At 40.5% G+C, this 15,595-nt stretch overlaps 2 protein-coding genes across 2 annotated transcripts; both read right to left on the bottom strand.

Moving 5' to 3' along the window:
* Positions 1 to 3,412: 3,412 nt before the first annotated feature.
* On the bottom strand, positions 3,413 to 4,405 carry LOC124694931. The gene is made up of 3 exons (XM_047227851.1): positions 4,321 to 4,405; positions 3,754 to 3,797; positions 3,413 to 3,601 (listed from the first exon to the last, which is right to left on the bottom strand). Exons 1-3 carry the CDS (start codon positions 4,403 to 4,405, stop codon positions 3,413 to 3,415), a joined length of 318 nt encoding a protein of 105 aa, XP_047083807.1.
* A 502-nt stretch (positions 4,406 to 4,907) lies between these two features.
* Positions 4,908 to 7,702, bottom strand: LOC124696461 (FAD-linked sulfhydryl oxidase ERV1). The gene is made up of 6 exons (XM_047229190.1): positions 7,529 to 7,702; positions 7,363 to 7,446; positions 7,100 to 7,147; positions 6,359 to 6,423; positions 5,622 to 5,699; positions 4,908 to 5,301 (listed from the first exon to the last, which is right to left on the bottom strand). Exons 1-6 carry the CDS (start codon positions 7,700 to 7,702, stop codon positions 5,187 to 5,189), a joined length of 564 nt encoding a protein of 187 aa, XP_047085146.1. The 3' UTR covers positions 4,908 to 5,186.
* Between the last annotated feature and the right edge of the window lie 7,893 nt (positions 7,703 to 15,595).

Below are 15,595 nucleotides of genomic sequence, written 5' to 3'. Positions count from 1 at the left end.
TTTCAGATAAGGAGCATCACGGCGTGCAACGCAACAGCTAAGCCTGTACCGAGAACTTGGCTGCTTAATTCGCTTACGCTTCCTTGCAGAATTTAAATGGTCCCAAGATTGTTTTGAATTGAGCCGATTGTCTTTATCTGTAACTTGTAACAATTAGCAAGTCATCATTCTTGTTCTGTATAATACCCAGCACTTTGCTTGAAGTTGTCGTATTCCATCGGAGTGAGGTTTCACAGGCTTGGAATTCAGTGCTGCAGTTTATTCTGCTGAACTGATTCAGTTCATGGCAAGGAAGTCTCAGTTATCTAGTCTTCAAGATAACTTGCTTGTATGGGGGAATTAAACACCCGAAGAATGCTAAGAAGCAATTGCTTCAGATACAGCTGAAGAAAAGTAGTGTATTGACTTGTTTCAGAATCTATTATCGTTTGAAACTTCAGAATTTGTCAAAGCGTACTCCACTTTCCACTTTTAAAGCTCTCATGAACGAATGGAATAATGCAATTCTTACCTGCATTGAAATTCCACCTGACAGTGTGCGTTTTTTTCAAGAAAACGCAAGAGCCTTGAGGTTTCTGAGGTACAGATGCTTATTGTTGGACCAAGAAAGAAAATTAGCACCATAGTCATCAGTCACAAGCTTATCAAAATATATTTGGTTGTATTAGTTTCAGCGTAGCATATACATCATATGCAACAAGAATTTCTTACCGACATTGGAATTCTCAACCAGCAAGGATATGGATGGGCATATAAGATATAATACGAAAATAAGAAATAAAAACATAACGGCTTAGAAAATGAAAGCTGATTTGACTTCAGCTGCAGCACAATGTCACTTATTTAGAAAGATGATTCAGAAAATGTTATGTCAGATGACTGGGCATGAATTGGTGACTATTTCCCACATGAACTTAAGATGTACGCTATACTGAAATGTCCGTTTCTGACTTACAAAAAGAATCGTACCATGCTGAAGCTACGGTTTGGAAAAATGTCATTGCAAAGTGCAAAGTGCAAACCCAACAGCTTCTGAACAACCCCTGCTACTGTAGAATACTGTTGAAAGAAACAACACCATCAGTTTTTCTCTCCAAGTTTAACAATGCGTCGCCATTAGCAGCTAAGGTGTCAGCCAGGAGCGATACTGTGATTGCTGAGTCTTAACACCGGTACTCAACCACAATGATTGTCCACTAACGATGCTTGTTAGCTAGGCTGTTAGTAGTAATAGGTCCATCACTGAAAGTAAGTGCCACCTAATGATCATAATTTTGACACTCAGCCCCAGAGCAGTATGAGATGAAGGCTGTCAGTGGAGAGGTAACTGAATCTCACTGCCTAGTACACAAAAAACAGGATGCATCATGCATGCAAGACTGATTTCTCGTAAAAAGATCCTTAGTGGTGGATGCATTGGGTATGCAGACACTAGAATGTTGATGGGGTTCTACCTTGAAACAGAAGGAACATGCATGTCATGACGACTCATGATGGTAATCAAGGTTGTTGTCAGTGATGCTTGGTAATTAGGTCTCATGTCACTCTAGCTTATCCAAGTTGCTGATGATATTTTGATTCTTTTCTCTGCGTATGAATCAACACTGTATTTTTTATACAATGAAGACCGGGATGTGACCTGGTAGGTAATGTGCATGTTTAGTTCTACATACTTTCGATTCGGAGTACCGCGTTCTTAGTCTAACAGAACATGCCTTTGGCGACCAAGTTCGTTTCAAGAAGTATGTCGTCAAATTTACTTTTCACAAATATCAGTTTCCAGAGACAAAACAGTGACATGTATCATATAAGAGATCATATGATATTCTGTGATGTCTCTATGTGTCAGTAGGACAAGTGACTAAAGGTTGAAAGGAAGAGACTGGTATGAAGGGAATCATCAGTCTACCATTAGTTTGTTCTGCTCGTCTGAACTTAAGTTGGAAGCAATCCTGGAAATCCCAACAACCAGCTCTACAAAGTTGAGGATTACATCAAACATAGGTAAGCTAACACTACATTTCAGCATCAGCAACATATCAAGTATCATACAATAAATTATATTTTACTAAAAAAGAAGCTAGCTGTGCTCTCGGCTAAGTGATATTTGGTTTTGAAACTGTTTAGCCAGATGTGAAATTGATTTGACAAACTAAGTTCTGTAGTTTATTTGTTTGCAGTTGCATACCCACGTCAACTATACCGCAGCTTCATGGTACTTTACTATCACCTAGTCAAATACGCTATACATTCAACACATGCGCCCAGGAAGTTGCCAAGACAATAGAGATAAGTTGTAGTATGCTTTTTTTTTTTTGCTGACTAACTCGGCATTCGTAGTTTCTAAGGCAAATCAGGAATAAAATAATCAACATGTGCTCAACAGGATGTCATATAATACATACGAGGGCATGCCAATTAGTGGTAGGTGATTGTGCAAAATGTAATCAGCGCATGTTTGTAGACTCGACCAAAAATGGTATTTGAGAAGTGTCTCTAGAAATGACTTGTATGACTAACTAGACGTCCTTCTCATTACACCGACCACAACTGAAGAGCTCCTAACCTTACCTAGAAAACCTTATTCCAAGATTCTACATAATAATACCCATATAGAAATACTTAGAGCTTAAGCATCAATTTTTATTACTTAAAGACCAGATTTAGAATACCATCACTTGTATAGGTTGTCAATTTCACCATCTTTATTACAGGTGAGTGATGGAACAAGTGGATGAAATCAGTAAATAGCTCAATTGGAATCCGGGAAAAAACTCGTGTGCCAAACATTGCTTTCTAAAAAGCCTTACGTTAGTGAGTTACACATGCAATTGGAAACTGACATTCCAATACCAATGGATTCTTGTAAACTGGATAACTGCTTCAATCAGGCACTAAGGCCACACAAGAATTCTGTAATTAGTTGTAACTGCAGCAGTATTTATGCAATAACATAACAATATCACTTCCGATAAAGGGTAATTGATTGATATTAAGATGGTACCAATTACAATCTGCCTCTGTAATAAGTTATGTCAAGAACTAGTCGAGACATCAAAGATATACAGAGCCAAACACATCGAAATATTGCTTACACATGACAACAACTATGCAGCTTACCTAGGTGGCACAGAGAAATTCTATTACCAATCCAAACTAGAAGCATGCACTCACTATTTAAGAAGTTGCCTAAATGACCACCGAAAAAAAGAGAACAAACACTACGATTCCACACACACAGACACACATCAAAGAACACACAGCACACATCAAAGAACACACAGCACCATTCAAGCACTGAGGGTAATCAAACATATGATTGACACACTGCAGAACCTGAATAATAGAACATCACAGAAGACTTTGTGTTCTCTAATTCCACGTATCGCATTAGGAGCATTTGGGTTTGCAGCTAAGCGCCAGGAGAAGCAGGACCCTGGGCAGGAGGCGGGTACCCTGGCACATAAGGAAAAGCAGGAGCGCCATGTTCAATTGGACCTGGCCTGATACTTGCCTTGGAGCTTGGAGTTGGGTCAACAGGTCGGTAGTCATCAGTCCTTACGTCTTGAAGGCTTCTGCTTGTAATGGTATGTCTAGTTTCCTAGAAAAAAAAAATCCAGAACACAACTTTAGGTGTTCTTCCATATGATTTAAGCTACAGTATACAGTATACATCATAAGTATGGGGCTTGTATGTTTATTCTGATATGTGAAATGCAGTGTATTTTTCAGGTTCTGTCTGAGAGTGCACACCTTTAGCCTCCTGCCGTTTAGCTCAACGGTTCCATAGGCCGCGTCTGCATTTGTTGCAGTAAAGATGTCAAGCCATAGGCCGTAATGGAAGTATAGCCTTATCATTCCCTATTGAAAGTAAATACTACACAAAGTAAATAGACGGAGTACTGAGAACTGAAGAAACCAGAACCAACCCAACACAAAGTCACACACATAATTGGATCTATGCAGACAACTACGGAAACCTTGCTTTACTTTAGACCAAGCATATACTTCAATTGGTGCAGTTCCAGTCTTCCAGAGAAGAGAACCCAAGATAAATAGATGAAAAATCATCAGTTTCACATTATCACGTCAGTATCACCACATCGTCTCATCCACGATCTTTCCAAAGATCCATCATTGGACCGAGAACCGACATCAGATAGCTGCTGCTAAAGCAATACACTTTCGTCTTTGAACCAAACGCAAGAGAACGAAAAAGAACAGGAATCACCTGAACAAAGGTACAAAGCAATACTACTAGAAGACGAAGATGGGTAAGAGATAGAAACACAAGCAGAGCAACCTTTCCTGCGTGCGTACCTGAGGACTTCACCGAGGCTCCGAGCAACAGGTTCCACCCGACGAACACGACAACGAGCAAAACCAGCACGGTGCGGCCCTTCATCTTCGTCTCTCCCTTCAGAAGTTCAGATTTTTCAGCACCAGCGTTCGTTCTGGTTTTCTTTCCTTCGTTCTGGTTCTGGTTCTTCAGGCAGCCTCATTCCTGTAAGATACTGTAGATAAAGACGGGTCCATGCAATCCATGATGTAACTTTCATGTGTATGTCAGTATGGGATTAAACAAATGGTGTGATAACACGGCAGAATTTATGTCTCGTCAACACCGAGGAGAAGGGTGCAGGAAAATGGCCGGGCAAAACAAGGAAGGTGGCCTCCATGCATTCCTCCGTCAGACCTGCATTTCTCATTGATTGCCTCGCTCTAGCAGGTGTTGCTGGCCTTGAATGAATATACTAGTGCGGATCCATACATTTGCCGCCTCTTTTTCCACAAATTTTTGAACATAGCGTGTCCTATTTCCAGGATTTTCAGTTATACAGGTTGAACTTGAACAGAAACATGTAATGTTTGTCAGATAGGAGGAGCTGGATGCACCAGGCTTCAAGTTTCAGAGTAGTAAATCCACATATAACTGGCAGAACTTCACCAAGATAGATCATATGAAATCCGTCAATGTATAAGTCGGTGAAACTATACAAATCAAGGGCAAGTTCAGATGACATATATTAGTATTACATTTCCCAGGGGCAGGATGGAGAAGGTAAAACAATAATACATCGGTATTGTCCTGAATTATCTTTTCCTTATCCTCCTAGTATTGCCCATTCAATTGTGGTTTTAAATTGTTACTGGTGCAGATATTTTATAAGGGATTCTGGGCAATGTCATCGGTTCGGCATGATGTCGTTGGCGCCTTCTAGGTCACAAGAGCGTTCGGGGCAATCCAGCTTGCCCCACCGTGCATTTACTCTCTGGCAAGGAAATATTGTTTTTCCAAGGCTGCAAAAGACAACCACAAAAGGCTCACATGAGAATGCTCATAAGAATGGTCTCGTCAGCCGAAGGCATACTGTTCTGTAAAACCATGATGTTATGAATGAGAACATATACGTTTATGGTAAAAAAAAAGGAGCAGCACACGATATTACTGCATTCCTATAAAAATACACTGATATACTGCTCTACTGACCCTCTTTTTGGTCTGAGACCTTGTCTTTCCAGTGGCAATAGAAAAACATTAACACTATAATATACTTAATTTAAGATAGTTTCTAAGGGGCCACTGAATCAACAATTTGAAGTTGCTCGTATTGACTCACCTTCGATTAACCACATTGTGCACATAGCACATCCACTGAGAGAATTCAGCCTGAGATCCTGCTTGAACAGGATTTGCTCTGGAAAAAAAAACATAAGTCAGTTTCATATTGTTGTGAGAGAGAACAGCCCCTTGTTATTATGTTGACCGACACAAAAGAGTAATAAAATTAACAATAATGGGACAACCACGGTTGGAACAAATGTTACACAGCGATGACAAAATGTTATACTCTAATGCAAAATTTTAAGAAACCAAGTGACGAACAATTCATACGCTTCACACATTGGCTGTTCATAAAATGAGCTTAAAACAGATAAACAGCCATTGGATCATCATGCGAATTGTCTTATCTACGCCCCTGACCAATTGTCATATTTTTCTGCGAACAAGACCCTAGAGCACATATTATTATTTTTTTATCATAAATGCCCCTCAAATACCCTACAAGTTAATGTGTTGCAAATTGTGACAGACAAATGCATGGATGCAAAACTTCGTAATCTAGCATTCATATGCACAGTTTCATATTGCAAAGGTATTCCTAGTCCTTAAGTTATATTCTCGTAGCAAGTCATAAAGCAGCAAAAGGTCAAAAGATAGATTCAGCAATACTTCATCAAATACCATTTTTTTTTTTACAAGAACTAAGCCTCCAACATGCAAACGTATCTCAGGAATGAAATTGCTAAAATGGGCAACACAATTTATGCAAGACCGCTAGAGGGCATTGCTTACTTCAAAACTTCCTTGAAGTGATCAGCGCATTCTTTGCAAGGGTACAGTCTGGAAATTAAAGCCATCTGAATATGCAAACAGGCAGAAATGTTATTTTTGCATGGACAAAAAACAAGCAAAAGGGGATCTGCAGGAAGAGAAAAGCATATTTATGTTTATTCGGTTGAATACATTTTTGTATGGCAAACTAACATGTACCAGTATTCCCAATAGATAGGTTTAGTAGATGCTCATTTTTGTTTAGTCGATGTTCATATAGCATGATAGTTAACAGAGTCATGGTAATCAAGCACAAGGCACACTTAATAAAAAATTATAAGCTCGGAACTTATGGGAAATTAACAAAAAGGACATCTATAGACTATAATAACAACGAGACTAATTGCACAGGTATTTATTTGAGTCACTTAAAGAATACTGACTACTCCCTCTCTCACAGTTTATTAGGTGCGCGTCGCAAATTTGATCACGTTAGTATTAGTTATATGTTATAAAAATTAGTATATCATTAGAAAGTTTAGATGTTATATTTTCTAATGATATAATTTTTGTATTATATAATTTAAATTATATAGATCAAATTGGCGACCTAGGGTTACGGGGAAGACTAGTAAACTGAGACGGAGGGACTAATACAAGCATTGATTTGAACAAATCCGTTACAGGAGATTTTATCAAATACTATAAGCATGGACAAGTTCCCCAACTCAAAAGAAAGCTAATAGGTGGTGTCCTGCTTACCAACTCTTTCGCATCCCGTTTCTGTTGCCTGGTTGGTTCATCAGGAAACTGAAAACACGAGTAAAGAGAACACAATAAGCTGGCAGCAAATGGATTTAGAGCATCGGTGCTTGGAAAAACTCGTTGCCTTATCCACAAGCATAGCCACTAATGTACGGAAATGCATAGGGATCCATGGAAATTCAAGAATCACGAGTTCACAAATAATGCTCCGTTGCTATGTGAACAAGACAAAAGACACGGAGCCAGTAAAGATGGAGCACCTGCGCCGCGATGGTGTGGAGCAGCATCCACGTGGCGCGGCCGACCTCCTCCTTGTGCGTCAGGGGCGCGACCTTCGCATCCTTCTCCTGCGCATTCGCTCGAACACCTTACGACCGGCCTCTCCATTCGGGGAAACGTAGAAGAGACGGGGAGAGGAGAACTTGCCTTGAGAACCTCCGACGGCGGGGGCGGAGGCGGAGGGGGAGAGAGGGAGAGGGAGAGGAGGGGGCGGAGGCGGTGGTCGTCGGGAGCGGCGTCGGGGGCGATGAGGAGGCGGCGGGAGAAAGCGGCGACGGTCTGGAAGACGGGCTCCAGCGGGTTCGAGCCCGGCGGTGGCATCGCGGCCGGAGCAGAGAGAGAGGAGAAGGAAAAAACCGGCGGTGGGGCGCAATCGATGGATTTGGAGGGCAATTTACGGCGGGCCGTGGGCCTGGTTCGTGTCCGTGCACGTTAACGGGCATGGGCCATGCCATGGAGCTGTTGTTCCGGGCCTTCACAGTTCCACTGGTTATAATATAGTGGTAGTGATTGTAAAAAAAATGCCCACTTTACCGCTAAGAACAACATAAAGGTGTAAGTAGTTTTATGATCGAGTTGAACAATTTCAAGTCGTCCATAACCGTAGACACGGCTTATCGATAAGATGTACACCCTACAGGGGTTGCCAAATGTAACCATACGCATGCTCGACCCGCTTACAACAGGCGGATGTCTCACAACAACACTGTTCCCAGTTCAACAAGAAAGTCTAGGGGGCCACCCGACTAAGCTAACCTGTATCGAAGTTCGGCCGTACTCTGAAGCGGACTCAGGGTTTGCGTTAACGGCTAGGCGTGCAAACCACACGATTCGCTAAACGTTCCGCGGGGTACAATACAGAATATAAACCACCCGAAGGCAACAGAATGTAAACACCCGAAGGCAACAATATATAATCATGCATGCGCCAAATAAAACCAAGGTTGTGGCCCCCTTTTTAACAGACTTGAGAAAAGTTAATGGGCGAGGGGGGTCCCGATAATCGTCCCCACGTACGGGTAGAGCGCTCAATCTCGGAGCAGATAACAAGAACTCGGGTCCAAGGGGACATTAGCGAGACAAAGATCCGATGCTTTCGCAAAGGGGCTCACATATGCCACTTCTTAGAATTTTAGTTATTAACAATAAAGTAAAGCATGAGTATCTCCAACAACTGAATATGGCATGTGATAACCTCCCAACAACCCAACAGATAACCTGATAAGATAACGGTGGCGAAACGAGATATAACGGCACTAAGCATGCACTACGACTCGCAAGGTAGACTCGATAACCAAACAATAGTTGTAGGAGGGTGGTGGAGGCAATATGGGCTGCTTGAGGTAACATGCGGATAGGACATGTGACAAGAACGTAACTCAAGGATAGCATAAGGGAGAAGGCAAAATAAAATAGGTAAGAGACTCCTGCAGAGACATGAGTGTGAAAATGCTTGTCTGTTAAAGATCGTCGAGGAATAGCCGGAGAACTTGTCGTATCTCACATCAACTCAACAGCCTATCCGTGAAGAAGCAAATGCTGGAACACACAACGGATGCAAAACTTACTACTACGGCAAAAAAATTGGCATGATCATGATATGATATGCATGGCATGGCAACGATGGTGCAACACAACTTATCCAATTTAAGCGGGATCGGAACCCCGGACAAACAAATTAGAGTTGGAGTTAAATTTTCTACCGACAATATTAAATGTTGGTTAGCATGGCAAGCATAACAAGGGTTCTCTATTTCAAAATTAATCGGAGCGGGGAAACCATAGTCGGTGTCCGAAATACTATGCATGTTGTTATTAGGTGATATGCACAAACTATCATGGCACGACATGATGCAAGATGCAAACAGGTGTATGGATGGAATATTAATGATCCTTGCACTTTTCTGATATATTTTCATATATACCATGTTTTATTTCAAGTTAGCATTTGAAAGATATGAGTTTTGGAAGTTTAAAAACATTTCCTGTAAAAAAAAGGAGGAGAAATAACCAGAGAGGGACGATGGGCCAAAAGGAGAAAGGGAAGGAGAGAAAAAGAGTGGGCCGAGATGGAAGAAAGAGGGGGGAGGCCAAAGAGGGTTAGGGTTTTCAAACCCTTTTTTGTTTCTTTCTTTGTTTTAAAACCAGATTTCGAAAACCATTTGAAACCAAACCAAAGCAGCACAAAATTTACTTTGAATTTTGATTTTTTTGAAAATAACTTTATTGGTCAGGTAGGTTTGGTGTTAGAGTGTTGTTAAAAGAAAAGATGAGGGGGGGTTTTATATAGAAACCATATGAGAGGAAAACAAAACAAAAATAATTTAGGGTTTATAAAAATAATTTTTGTTTATTAAAGACATGGTTGATATGATGCATGATGTCATGATGGTGCATAAAATAAAAAGAACAAGCAATATCTATTAGGGGTTTTCCGCCATAATGTTAAAAAGCATTGGGGATAGTGGATCGCCTTGCCTCAACCCTTTTTTGTTTGGAAGTATTTGCCGATTTCATCATTGATCTTAATGGAAACACTTTCACCAAAAACAAAGTTATTAATTAGAGCACGCCATTCCTCAGAGAAACCTTTCATCATGAAGGTTTGCTGAAGAAAAGACCATTTAACTTTATCATAGGTTTTTCCAAAGTCGATTTTGAGTATTACCCCATTCAACTTTTTGTGATGCATCTCATGTATTGTCTCATGCAAAGTGACCACCCCATCTAGTATGTTCCTTCCTTGCATGAAAGAGGTCTGAGATGGGCGTGCCACATGATCTACCACTGAATTAAGTCTTATAGTAGCAACTTTAGTGAAAAATTTAAAGCAATCATTTAGTAGACATATCGGTCTATACTGTTGGATACGTTCCGCATTATTAATCTTTGGTAGAAGGGTAATTTCACCAAAGTTAATGCGGAAGAGCTCCAGTTGTCCAATAGGTCAGGCTTTATTATATCCGAAAAGGTCTGGAAGAATTCAGCTGGGAAACCATTCGGGCCTGACGCCTTATTGTGTTCCATCTGAAAGACCGTTTTTCTTATCTCCTCCTCGGAATAAGGAGAAGTTAGAATAGCATTTTCTTCTAGAAACACTTGGTTCCTCCGGGGTACCAAATAGACCTTTGTAATAAGATGTAATATAGGATGTTAGCTACTCCTGACCTTCGATCAGTCCCTCTTGCTGAACAAGAGAATGAATAAGTTTCTTTCTATGTCGACCAGTGGCAACACTATGAAAGTATCTCGTATTCAAATCTTCTTCCAACGGGAACTGGGCCTTAGACCTCTAGTACCACTTGAGTTCCTCCTCACGAAGCAAACCGGCTAACTTTGCATTATATTGACTTTTGAGATCAATTTCATGCGTAGTCAGCGGTCGTACCTCAGCGATTGCCTCTAAGTCATCAATATATGATGTTAGGATGAGTTTCTTGACAAGGTATTAACTTGTCAATGCCTACAGATTGTAGACTTGGGTTTCGTAAGAAGTAGAGGGAAAGTAGATCTTGAAGGTTTCAGCCGACAAAGGTGTTTCGACTAAAGTTGCGGTGGTTTCTATTGACAATGAATCGATCATTTCCTCTTCCCTCAGCTCCCCTTTATATAGGAGGCGGAGCCGAGGGATTTCGTGCCATACAAGTTACAAACTGCGGGAAGGCACGTCGGGACTTTCCCGTATTATTACATGATTCCTAATACAACTATATATTCCTTATCCGAAACTCTCTGGGCTTCTGGGCCTTCAAAGCTTCGGGTCATGGGCCTTCAGATAACCCGGGTACTTTATTTGGCAGGCCTATTCGGCATGCCTATGTCAGTAGCCCCCGAGATTTTGCTTGAATCGCAGAGTCGAGTAACATCTCCATCGTAAAACTGAGTCGCATATTTATAAAAACTTCGAGTTATAACAAATATTTTGCTCAATGTCTATTTTGTACAGGAATAATGGTAAATGGGGCTGGTTCATCTGACGGATCATCAGGTATCAGTACGTTAACTGCTCTTGTAGCAAACCCGCATAAACCTACTTCAAGCTCAAGTCCCTAGACTCAAACTCGGGATACTGGCGTAATTCGACACGCGCCTCTTAAGGACTTATCGTGAACCGAATCCCAATTGTGTTTTATCGAGTACCTAACGCGTCCGTTAGGATTTTTTTTCGCATCTGTTGATACAGATAAAGTGTGAGAGCACACTCGGGTGCGATACCACGCCACATAGAATAGATCCTAGGGACTTACCTTCGTAATCTCTTTCGACTTACGGCATTCAAAGTTGTTACCGCGATGGATGCGCTCTGTGAATATATTGTCGAGTGCCTTTGTTGGTTGCTGGAATTGTGAATTTCTTCGAATTGTCTCGTGAAATAATATCTTGATCTCCCGATGGGAGTACATGACGAGTTATGTGTAACTCGAAGATGTACGATGAAAATTCTTCGTCTGCAATTCTATATTGTCTTGTTATGTTTTCTTCTTTCTTCTTCATATTTCATCGGGTGCGCGACCAGCGCTCCCGATGGGAGTAGCCCCCGAGGCTACAGCCGAGTGTTTGCACTTGGTTGTAGGCTCAACTTCTGCTACTTTGATCAATTCTGTATTTTTCTTTCGCCTCATCATCTTATCAGAAGTATAGACAATACTTCTGATAAGAGTAGCCCCCGAGCATATGAACAGGTGCTTGCATCTGAACATAGGCTCTCAAAGTTTTCTTTTTAATCGTGCACTTCTTTAGATCTCGAAGTTTTCTTGTCGCTATATTTTGTTCTACCACTTGAAGCTTTCTTAAATGACGTTGTTGCTAACGACAACCACAGTATGGTCACCTTGGGAAGCCACGACTCCTGGCAATCCACTGTTCCGTGGGTCCAAAACTCTGTACCTTCGACACGTCGCGCAAGTGAGGCGCACACGTCCTCCGGAATTCCCGGCATGCACGCAGTAACTTCCCTCCAGTAAAATTGAAGCGGTAAGACCATTCTGCCCTTTGGACACGTGTCAACACCCGGATTTTTAAGTCCAGATGCCTATTATGTCATTCATCGCAATCCCAGGAATATTGTTTTTGCGAGACATAATAGATTAATATCACAACCCATCATTTATTACAACGCATAATTGTCTTACAACAAAGGATCACATGATCCAGTCTCATTACAATACTAGATGATCCATTGATCAATTACAAAACACATAGCGGAAGCGAAGTAGCGTAGTAGTAGTCCATCTATTCCACAGGCAACTGTTGACGTCAGGAGTGATCCTAGTTGTCGTAGACGTCCTGCTGTCCTTCTTCCGGGTTCCGGTACTCCTCTTCATAGTCTCGGCCATTTGAATAGCCAGGGACAAAGCCATGAGTACTTTAAAGTACTCGCAAACTAATACTAAGGTAAACACTATCAACTATAGAAAGGGGTGCTAAGCTCTAAGTTTCATTTGCATAAAGCTAGTTTTATTTCATAAACACTTTAATGATCAAAAACCTTCATTTGCTCAACTAACTCACGTGGGAACATTAGTGTCATTCCCACAACTCAGTTGTGATTCAAAGTCAAAGTCACCTTTCAGTTCAAATCACAAGTCACCATTCACCTTTTCAAATTCAAGTCACCCTTCACATGTCACATTTTGAAAAATGGTCTGATGACGGAACAGTATGGCCTTTCCAACCGTCCATAACCGTGGACGCGGCTATTCGAATAGATCTACACTCTGCAGAGGTCGTACACTTGTGCCACAACATTTGCAATAATCCGTCAGGGTTAACTGGCCCCGATTTACCACACTCCGTGTGCGGACTACCAACCATAACCTTTCACTTACATATCCTAGTATAGGCATCTCTCCCCATGAGCTTGGCCTCCCGAGTGAAGACAAACCGTCGCACTAGGAACCGCACAGGGCTTGGGCCGGACATTCACCTCATTTCACGTCATATCACATCACTTCACTTTTGTAGAGGCAGCCTCCCAGCATAACCCCGATGACGCTTGTTTAGAGGGAACCCATACTAAGATACATAAACTTCTAGTTAAGCCCTACCCATATCAGGTATTGTGGGGGTACTTGCAAAATTGGAATGGTATCGCATCCAAACTCAACCATCAGTTTTTGTAAAATTCACCAAGTCATTCACCAGTCATATTCACCTTCAAAATCTTTCAATAGAATGACTCATCATTCCAAGGTTTTCAAAGTCTTTTCATTTCACAAGTTCCCATCTAGAGTAGTCAATTCTGATATTGAGCACTAGCAACTAGTCCTGAGGGATGCTAAATATCTTGGAGCTTGCTAGGCTAATTTTGATACTCTTGTAGTACTCTATTTCTAGACCAAAGTTAACTATAAAAGCAAGTTATAAATAATCAAAAACCAAAGCTTGTAAGAATAAAACTGGGAAATAGGATCATAAGCATAAAGTAAAAAGTAGTGGTGGGTGTGCCTTGCTCTAGTAGAGCTTTGCACTTTGCAAGACTATTAGCTTGCAAGGGTGTTAGCTTGCATTGGTAATAGCTTTCAAAATAACATAGCTTGCATTGGTAATAGCATGCAAGAATACTAGCTTGCATTAGTCTAGCTTGTATTGGTAATAGCTTGCCTTGAGTGGTGTACTGATCAAAGTGGTCTTCCTCTTCCTGGAAGTAGACTTCCTCCTCCTCTTGATACTCCTCGGTACTAGCGTCTAAAATACGAATACGAGGATACAATCACCAAACAATTCATTGGCTCTTCCCAACATCACATATATTCACACAAACTATTCTATTCACATAATTAATACAATTTGGTGCATTGGTGGTATTGTTTTGAGGAAGAATAATTTCCTCTCATTGTATATGTAAAAGATAGTTTCCATATAGTTCTTGAGGAATAATTTCCCCTCATTGAATCTTCTTAAGATTTAATTTCTCAAACCATCACACATGAATTTATGTTGACCTAAGTCAACCATTCATCATCATCATTTGAGAAAATGATTTAAATGAGGTAGGGATACCTCATACCATTTAATAAGGCCTATTATGATTTAAAAACTCCAAGTATTTCATGTGAGAGTATTGGACCAGGGGTTCAAACTTCATATGAAAGTACTTGGGACAAGATTTAAATGAAGTGAAACACTTCATTTAATCTACACAAGTAAACTAGCATCACTTAGTACTATTAAGTGGTTAAAGGTGTTGTTATCTTATTTAGGAAAAATAATTTCCTCTCATACTAAATAAGGTGTGGCTTTTAATTATTCAGAGATATAACTTCTTCTCATTGTCTCATTAAGATTTAATTTCTCTTATGAATAAAATATGACCTAGGTTGACCCAAGTCAACCTCTTCATACTTATCATTTGCGAAAGTGATTTAAATGAGGTGAACACCTCATACCTTTTAATCCTAACAAGGTAAAGATTTAATATCATTAACAATTCATATGAGACCTAAATGACCAGAGTCTCTACCTCATTTTGAATTGTTCATGACAAGATTTAAATGAGAGAAACACTCCCATAGGATTTAATAATTTGTTGGAACAATTTATCATGCTACTATGGCAAACATTTAGTATAAGTGAACAAATATGAGACCAAGCAACCAGGGTTATCACACTACTTCATACAACTTGAGAAGATGATTTAAATGAGGTGCTATACCTCATAGATTTGAAATCTTAAATTTGGACAATAATTTAAATGGGCTAGTAATGGCCAGGTAGCCATTATTTGAGTTTAGCCCAAGATCATATGAAACAACTATAGTATTTTATTACATAATAAATTAGACAACATCAAATGTGATTTTTGAGAGGTGGAACCACCTCAAAATAGTTTATGGTTGATTTTTAAGATTTATTTGAAGTTTGAAAAGTTACTGATTTGTTATTTTTACTATTCAAATTCTACAACATATTTTGATTTGAATCCAGTGGCATTGGATAGAGTTTTTGATGAGCTTTCTAAAAATATAAAATTTGTTGAAAATGGCTCAGTAGATTTGGATCTATTAAATTTTGAAGCTAGCATCAGATTGCAAAATAAATGAAAAAAGAATTAAACCATTTTGAATTCAAACGAGGGCGGGAAGTTAAACGGGCCGGCCCAGCTTCGCTGGCGATGCGGGCGGGCCGCCCGACGCGGTCCACCGTCGTGGCGCGAAAAACGCCGAAGCGGTATGCGAAAGGGGGCCGTGGGATTAAAAGAGATCGGACGGCCAG

This window comes from Lolium rigidum, chromosome 3 (assembly GCF_022539505.1).
Source record: "Lolium rigidum isolate FL_2022 chromosome 3, APGP_CSIRO_Lrig_0.1, whole genome shotgun sequence".
Taxonomy (NCBI): domain Eukaryota; kingdom Viridiplantae; phylum Streptophyta; class Magnoliopsida; order Poales; family Poaceae; genus Lolium; species Lolium rigidum.
This window is presented reverse-complemented; position numbering and strand designations above follow the sequence as displayed.